Source organism: Monodelphis domestica, chromosome 4 (assembly GCF_027887165.1).
Source record: "Monodelphis domestica isolate mMonDom1 chromosome 4, mMonDom1.pri, whole genome shotgun sequence".
In the NCBI taxonomy this organism is placed as follows: domain Eukaryota; kingdom Metazoa; phylum Chordata; class Mammalia; order Didelphimorphia; family Didelphidae; genus Monodelphis; species Monodelphis domestica.
The window spans coordinates 376,550,823-376,560,074 of record NC_077230.1 but is presented as its reverse complement, the minus strand read 5'-3'; the positions used below and the strand labels follow the sequence as shown (position 1 = coordinate 376,560,074).

General features: G+C 44.0%; 1 protein-coding gene across 1 annotated transcript in view; it reads right to left on the bottom strand.

Moving 5' to 3' along the window:
* The window catches only part of MECR (mitochondrial trans-2-enoyl-CoA reductase), a 44,735-nt gene extending 38,195 nt beyond the window's left edge, over positions 1-6,540 (bottom strand). Inside the window, exon 1 of the mRNA XM_001373727.5 lies at positions 6,264-6,540. Coding sequence (XP_001373764.3) covers positions 6,264-6,460 — 197 coding nt within the window. The 5' untranslated portion in view covers positions 6,461-6,540. The remainder of the gene's footprint in view (positions 1-6,263) is intronic.
* Positions 6,541-9,252: the final 2,712 nt, after the last annotated feature.

Here is a 9,252-nt window from a genome sequence, read left to right as displayed (position 1 = left end):
TTGAAAAAGTACTAGAGGGGGCAGCTGGGTGCCTCAGCGGATTGAGAGCCAGGCCCAAAGATGGGAGGTCCTGGTTCCAAATCTGGCCTCATACACGTCCTGGCTGTGTGACCCTGGGTAAGTCACTTAACCCCCATTGCCTAGCCCCTTACTACTTTTCTGCCTTAGATACACAGTATATTGGTTCTAAGATGGAAGGTAAGGGTTTAAAAAAGAAGTGCTGGACTTGGAGTCAGGATAAGTCTGGACTCAAATCTAACCTCTGACAGTCAATAGCTGCATGATGTTGTCCAAGTCACTTAATTCCAATGTGCCTCAGTTTTCCCATTTTAAAAATGGGGATACCATACCATTGTCACAAAAAATTTTGCCCTATCTCTAATAAAAAACCTTTAAGGCAGAATTCTGCGGCAATAACTTTTTTATTAAAGGGATGAGGCATTGATCTTTCTCACACTCTGAGAGATCTCCTTGCTCCTCGGCACAGATTTTATAACCCACAGGTCTCAGACAGTCCAGATGCAATACCACAAAATACAAATTCTTACTGGTGGTCCCATGGTTACACTGTGGCTTCCAAGCAATAAGTGGGCATATCTCCACCCACATCTAAGCAACAGCAGATACTGGGCAATCTTCTAAGGAGTAGAATTCCATCCAATAATGGGCAATGGAGGGAAATCATGAGTCCTAGGGCTCCTAAAGTAATTAAGGGACTTTCCAGAGGTGGTCACAAGAGGGGAAAGATAAGGGTCATTTTCATTCACAGGATAAACATCCATCACTGACTAAGGGGTCATAAGATGGGCAATGGAGTGCTTATCTCCCCAAGCTGGGTTAGGGGAAGGTATCAGAGGGCAGCAGTCCAGACGTTCCCCTTCCTTAGGTTGGTAGCATGGGTGGAGGTCCTCTAGCTTGGATGTTTTTGCGGTCAAGCAAGTACACTCCTGGTTCTTGGTATACAGTCTTAATCTGCTCCTTATGGTCTAAAAAAATCTAATATGAGAAAGAATCCCTTTAACCTGATATGAGTATAATATGGGTCAACATATACTCAACCCTGATTGACTACATATGAAACAATCACTTCTGTAATCACTTTAAATTGAGTAATACTGATTGGAAATGAATGAGGGATAGATCATAACATACTCTGATTAGATCATGGAACAATCAATGAATCATTTTTCACTGCCTTGCTGGGTTGTTGTGAAGTTCAAAAGATGTGTGTAAAATGCGCAGCAAATCTAAAAGTGCTAGCTGTTATGGTGCCCTTGCATGGGATTCTGGGAAAATCTCAAAACAGATGCCTGCCAGAGTCAGTTGTCACAAGAATGGTGGATCTGGCTTTTGCGTTGTAGCTTTTGTGGTCCTTCATTGAGTCTGGTGCTGATGGAAAGGCCCACAAAGGAAATGTGATTCTTCCTGGGACAAAATGGCTTTCTGAGACCGCTATCAAATGGCCACACTCAACATGAGGTTCCTTGTGCTCCCAGCCTCAGGGTGCCCAGTGACAAAGAAAGAGCTGGGTCTTGGCTCCCCACAGAACAAAGCTTCTGTTCAGGGGTAGTAGGAGAATGAATGCTCGCTCACCCACAGGGAAGAGCCATGAGCTGAAAGGCTGGGGCATGAAATGGGAGCCTCTCTAGCCTCTGGGGGGCTTTCTATTTCCTCTCTAAAGGGAGAACTTGCTCAAAAGGGGAATGAATAAGTACTTTCTCTTCTTAGTCCAATATCCTTCCTCTTCCTACCCTCTCACCCATAATTTCTCAATCCTTTTAGGGGTCAAATAACCCATCTTGGCTGCTCTCCTGCCTCCTCTCAATCAGTCACTTCCCCTGCACTCTGTGACCCAGCCCAGTTCTCTATTCTGCACAGAAGAGGCTCCATTTCTATCCCTGTAATGCACTCCCCTTTCCCTTGGCCTCTTGGTTTCCTTCAAGGCTCAGCTCAAGCATCATCATTCTCCACAAAACCTTTCTCCCAGGTTGTTAGTGTTGTCCTTCTGAGTTATCTTAGTTCTTGTATTTGAAGCTCTGTGGTTAGCACCTAGGAGGCCCATAACAAATTAAACACATAGATTATGTATACACTTTTATATGTACATGTTATCTACCCCTACACTGCAAAATAAGCTTCCTGAGGGCAGGGACTTCCTGTCCCCAGTACAATAGGTGTTTGATGAATGATCACGGATTGATTTACTCTCAACAAAAATACATTCCCCTCTCTTTAGCAGTAGATAGACCTGGAATTCCTTAAATCTGAGTTCAAATTTATCCTCAGACACCAGCGGTGTGACACTGAGCAAGTCACTTAACCTGCTTGCCCCAGTTTTCCAGACTGCAAAATGGGGATCATGATAGCACCTACCTCATGCGATTATTGTGAGCATCACCTGAGATATCTGTCCAGGGCTAACTTAGCACAGTCCTTGCCTTAAATGCATTTCCCTTTCCTTTTCCTTCCTTCCCCTTCTCTCAAAACTGCCCCCAAATGGATTCTTCTTGTGGGAAGAAATGACAATCAGAGCAAATTCAGAGAAGCCTGGGCAGGCTTGTATGAACTGATGGAGAGCCAAGTCGGTCCAACAATTTATATGATAACAATGACACTGTGAAGGAAAACACTTGATTTAAGAATTCTGATCAACAAAATGATCTACAAAGAACCTGCTACCTACATCCTGATTTGAGATGCAGAATGAGTTATATATAGATGTTTGGACAAGGTCAATATGGGAATTTGTTTTTCTGAACAATGCATATTTCTTTTTCTAATGAGGGAAAGTGGGAGAGAAAATAAATCCTTGTTAATTGAAGAAAAAAATTAAAATCACCTGCCTTTTTTTTGAGGCATTCCTAGGTTCCATTTGCCCTGGTTCCTTCCATTCCAGTTCTCCCCTCCTCCCATTCCCAATGGTCTTCTTGAATAGCTATCATGAGCTCTGTAAAGACTTAGGCCAATGGTCAGGCATGGGTCTCCCATACCAATCCAGATCATCACCAGAACATTTTTCTTCCACTTTCTATACAACCTGATTTCCTCTTTTCTTCTCCCGGAATCCCTGTTGTGCAACAAGGGGGATGAGCTGGCCTCTGATGAGTTCCCATCAGCTCTGAGATGGTGCACATGACTATGCTGCTGCTGTTGGGGGGCTCTGTGGGTACAGTAAGGGGATATCTAAGACCTTCAAAGAGATGCCTGGGTTGGCTTTAGTGTGAACGCATACACATAGGCCCCACAGTTAAGTCGGTGTCTGAAGCCTGATTTGAATTTATGAATCTGAGTCTTGGCCCAGCAATCTAACACTTAACCCTGTTTGCTTCAGCTTCTTCATTTGTAAAATGAGCAGCTGGGTGGCTCAGTGGATTGAGAGCCAGGCCTAGAGATGGGAGGTTCTAGTTCAAATCTGGCCTCAGATCCTTCCTAGCTGTGTGATGCTGGGTAAGTCACTTAACTCTCATTGCCTAGCCCTTACATAGTATTGATTCCAAGACAGAAGGTAAGGGTTTTAATAAAAAAAAATGAATTGGAGAAGGAAATGGCAAACCACCCCAGTATCTCTGCCAAGAAAACCTCCAAAAGAGGACACAGAGTCAGACACAACCGAAATGACCGAACAACAACAATAAATACTTAGAGGTGGGGGTCAGAGGAGGCCAGGGCAGAAGGATATGATGTAGTCCCTTAAGAAGTACATCCATTTGTCTTTGAGTCTCTCAAAATATCAGCACAGATCTTCATCAAGGTGATCTGGGGAGAGGAGTAATGCTTTGGATCCCCTATGGTAAAAACGGGCCACTGGGGATCAAGAAATCAGCTCCCTTCCTTTTCATTCCTTTTTCACAATCAGGACCACAGATTCTTTCTGTACTGAGGCCCACGATGCCAGGATTCATCAGGTGTTTTCAGGCACAAATTCATCGTCTCTGCCTGTGTTAACATTTTATGGGCTTAATTAACTCATCCCTTTCTACAGTGACAACCACAAGCAAATATATCCTTTGAGGATCACCAGATCTCACCAAAGGTCTCTAGCAAAGGGAGCAATGGTAGCCTCATACACTTGCCTTAGCCTATGTGGTACCATCTCCCCCACCAAGACTCCAAGAAAACTAACCCCAATGGTTGAAAAGCTTTGCAGTTTTCTGATGGTTCAGGACCAGACAGATTGTTCATTCTGCCTTCCTCTTCTTCCAGTAAAGACAGATCCAACTAGCTGTACCTAGCACCGCTCACAGTACAAATTGCCTAGGAAAATAATCTATATGCCAAAAGAGTATGACTAGAGAGAGCGCTAGGTGGTAAGGTGGATAGAGTATCCTGGGCCTAGTCAGGAAGATCTGAATTCAGACTTAAGACTTGATAACTAGTTGTGTGACCCTAGACAAGTCACTTAGTCTTTGTCTGCCTCAGTTTCTTCAACTGTAAAATTCAGATGATAATAGCACCTACCTTGCAGGATTGTCGAAGCACTTAGCAGAGTATCTGGAACACAGTGTATACTATATAAATGCTCAGTCTTTTATCCTTTTTATCACTTTATCCTATTTAAGAAAATCTACACATTGCTATGCAAAAATAAGAGGTTATGATGATTTCTATGTCCTTAAAAAAATCCTTACCGTCTGCCTTAAAATCAGTACTGTATATTGGTTCTAAGGCAGAAGAGTGGTAAGGGCAAGACAATGGAGGTTAAGTGACTTGCCCAGGATCACACAACTAGGAAGTGTCTGAAGTCAAATTTGAACCTAGGACCTCCCATCTCTTGGCCTGGCTCTCAATCTACAGAGCCACCTACCTGCCCTCTCTACATTTTTTTTACTAACTGACCTACTCTGCAGCATGGGTTCCCTGTGTCCCCAAAGGAGTCTACATTCAATGTGCTGAGTCACTGGCCCATCGGACTCATATCACTTCTGCCTGCAGAGAGGTAGTCTCATGGTATCTCCCTCACCCCTAGACTCCTCATACCTGCTTCCTCCTCTTAAATCTACTACCCTCCCATTCTCTGAACTTTCCTTCAAAAAGACCTTTCATTCTTGCCCTCAAAGATCTTCCTCTCCACAGATGCTTTGCCTAATCTAATGGAACAACATTCCCACAAGACCCTATCCCAGGCTCTATATTTACAATATGAAGAATGTTAAAAGTTGGAGACAACTTAGAATATTCGTTACAGCTGGAAGGACCTTAGAATACAAAAAGTTATAGTTGGAATGCACTTTAAAACAGCGGCAGCTTAAATGGAGCTTGCAACATAGAATGTCAGTGCTGGAAGGATTCCTGAAAAGTAGAAGGTTAGAGCTGAAAGGGACCTCAAAAATGTAGAACCATTAGATCTAAATGGGAAATGTCAGGGCTCTAAAAGGGCTTCTAAACTTGGTATGTTAGAATTGAATGGGACCTCTGAACTTGGAAAGTTAAAGATGAATGAGATTTTCAAAAGTGGAACATTAGGGCTGAATGAGGCCTCTGAACTTGGACCCTTAGAGTTGAATGGGACTCCCAAACTTGGAATGTTTGGGGTGAATCCACTTGGAACTTTACAGACTTCTAATGGATCTCAGAACTTTGCAATGAGAGCTCAATGGGGTCTTGGAAGGTGGAATATGAGAGATAAAGAGGTTCTTTTCCAGGGTTCAAATCTGGCCTCAGAAACTTCCAAGGTGTGTGATCTTGGGCAAGTCATTTAATCCCCAACTGCCTACCCCTTTTACCACTCTTCTGCCCTTGGAAAAGAAACACAATATTGATTCTAAAATGAAAGTAAGGGCTAAAAAAAATTGGATTCTTTGAATTTGGAATTTTTAGAGATCTTAGGAACTTGGCATAGTTAGAGCTGAATGGGATTCTGAAAGGTGGAATGTTAGAGGTAAAGAGCACTAATTAATTAGATGAAAGGGGCCTCTGAACTTGGAACGTTAGCGTTGAATGAGGTTCCTGAACTTGGAAAGTCAGAAGAGAATAAACTTGGAATTTGGGGGTTCTAAAGGATCTCTGAATTTGACTCGTTGGAGATGAATGGGGGGCAGGGCTCCGAACTTGGAATATTAGGCTGAATGGGGTGTGGGAATATGTGGAACAATAGGGTTCTAACGGGACATGTTCTCACCGTAAGCCGCTCTAGAACCTAATAGCTGCTGCATGGAACCTTAGAGCCTGAGCCCCCTCATTTTTGCGGATGGGGGATGCGTCCACACTGCCCCGGGGCTCTCGCGGAGCGCCCACGCCCCCCGGCCCCCGGCCCCCGCTCTTACTCCACGACCTTGACCGGCTCCCCGTGCTGCGCAAAGACCAGCGCTTGGACCCCGACGGCGCCGCCTGCCGCGGGGCGGGAAGACGAGGACGAGAAGGAGAACGAGGAGGCCGCATCTCGCAGAGGCCACCGCCGAAGTCGGGGCCGAGGCCGAGGCCGAGGCCGGAGCTGTGTTTGCACCAGTCGTAGCGCCCACATCTTTACACACACATGAGCTCCACAGCCAGAGATTGCCCGGGCCGGCAGTAACGTGTACGTCACACGCCACACCCCCAGCGGAGCGTGTGCATCGGTCCTGCACCCAGGAGCACCGCCCCTTAGTTCGGTTTAAAGGGGCCGCGCGCCGGCTAATCGCCAGTACCACCCACGAGAGGGAGCGTCTGAGTTATGTTGCTGTCTGTACTCGAAAGAGGCGGAAGGACTTAGGGAGGCCGTTCTCTGGGTTTAGACTTCCCTCCAGCATTGCCTGAGTACAGACCCTAGTATGCGGTCCTCGGAACATAAAATGAGGAGCTAGAAGGAATCTTAGAGATTATTTAGTCCAGTTTCCGTACATTTTACAGATGTGGAAACTGAGGCCCAGGACCTCTAACTTCAGATACAGTCAAAGGAAGAGTTAGTTGCTCAGTGAAAAGAGCCTGAATTTCTAAGGCTATTAAAAAAAAAAAAGTTTTATTAATGTCTTCCTCTCCTTCCACATCGCTGTCACTCGTCTCACAAACCATCCCTTGTAACAAAAACGTGCAAAAGAGACCAGCATATTGGCCATCTCTGTTGGCCGTCACTCAGGCATTTTCTTTCCTCCCTCGCTTCCTTCTTTCTTCTCTCCCTCTCTCCTACTCTCTCCTTACCTTCCATCTTAGAATTAATACTGTGTATTGGTTCCAAGGCAGAAGAGTGATAAGGGCTAGGCAATAGGGGTTAAGTGACTTGCCCAGGGTCACCCAGCTAGAAAGTATCTGAGGCCACATGCCAAGCCTAGCTCTCAATCCACAGGAGCCACCTAGCTGCCCCCAGGCATTTTCATTGAATCCATAACTCAGCAAAGAAAGTTGATTGTTAAATTTTTAGTGTGTTTACACTTCATCAATCAACAAACACCCTACAAATCAAGTTGCTTTTTTGCTTTGTTGATTGTCTAGATTTAAGATTTTGATAGAAAAACTGTTAAATTTAAATGTAACTTAATTTAAGGGTCCTGCATACATTTTTTCCTCTGTAAGAGCTGGTTGTTAAATGTTTGCCAACATGCCAATGTAGCCTTTAGATACATATACATATACAAATGTTTATGTAGATAAATATAATTCAATATTTAATAACTTCAGATACAGAATTTTTCATTTCATTCTGGAATTGCTATGGTCAAACCGTCCATTACCTCTAGGGGACACTGTGGTGCAATGAAAAGAACCCTGCACAGTCAGAAGATGGATTCAAGTCACGCCAGTACTTTTAACTAGTTGTGTGACCTTGGACAACTCACCTAAACTCTCTGGACTTAATTAAGTGATCCTATAACCCAATAGTCTATTTAATTGATTCTGGTCCATTCATTTCAACAAACATTTATTACTATGTGCAAAACAATATATTATTAGTTACCTTCATAGAAGGGATTTTAGAGCTCTTCATTTTACAGATGAGGAAACTGAGGTCTAGTGGGGCCAAATGACTTACCCAAGATCACTCAGATAGCGTTTGAATATAATCTCACCATGTGGGTATTTCCTTCTTGTAGATTGCATTCTACCCATGTCTGCCCATCCGGAGCTACTTCTGTCCCTGTCCAAGCTAAGCATTCCTACTGATGATGATAGCCCAACTACAGATCCCTTTGAGCAATTCCTGGAGAAGAGATTCCGTTTCAAAGAGAAGCACAGATTTAAAGATGGTTGGAGAAAAGTTAATTCAAACCCTCTTCTTTTATGGATGGATTATGTGAGACCCACAGAGGTTGAGGCCGGCTCCTGGTCCCACAAGAGACCTGGAGATAGGGCTGGAAATCTGTCCTCGAACCTAAAACCAGCTGTCTTTCTACAGCTGCCTCTTGGCTTCAGGCTGAGAGAAACAGCAGGAATAAACAGGAAGTCCCTGGAAAAATCTATAAAGAAAAAAAATCAAACTTAAAAAAAACGCGAAGAAGACAAAAAAGGAAAAAAACACTCTAGTAAGCGTTTGGAGAAGACCTGGAGAAATACCCTGAAGAGCTAATTACTTAGAATAGATACTTTACAATTGTGATTAACTAGTTGTTATCTCAGTGCATTCAAAGTAGAGGGATAAAAAGAACGGGGACGTTGTTTTGTTTAATCAGAATGGCAGGGAAAAAAAGAGGAGGAGACAAAATGGCAAAAAAGAATTAAAAGGAGTTTATTCTGTGGGCAAAAATGAAAACAGTCCCTTTTCTAAGGGAGGTGACATTCCTTCAGATGAGCCTTTCTCTCCCCAGCAGCTAGGCAGGACCCGGGTAGGCATCAGTCCCAGAGCTCTTCTTAGTCTTGTAATTCCAGCTTGTTTGGTCTTGCCACTGGAGCCTGGGCTGTGGTCAGCGGTGTGTAGCATGACCTTTGAGAACCAAAGGCTTTTAAGAGTGCAGAAGGCACCAGAGGAAGACTACAGAAGAGATGAGATCTAGGGAGAGAGAAGTCATTTTCAGCAGAGGTAATCAGGGAGTACTTCTTGGAGGAGGTTACTTTTGAGTTGGGCCTTGAAGGGTATGTGGGTCAAGGAGAGATGAAAATGGGAGAAAAGCTAATTGTATATAAGAGACCTGAGGAGTTGGTGATGGGAAGGGGTTTAGAGCTGGGGCTGCTATAAATAGGGCAAGGAGACTGGGGCTGTGCCTTTCCAAACCTTGGCAGGGACTGACAACACTTATGGGTCAACAGAGTAGAAGCAACTTAGTTTAGTACATAGTTGGCAGGAATAATTGGTTAAAATTAATAGGCAAACTAAGTGGTGCCAGGTGGATAGAGTCAAGAAAATCT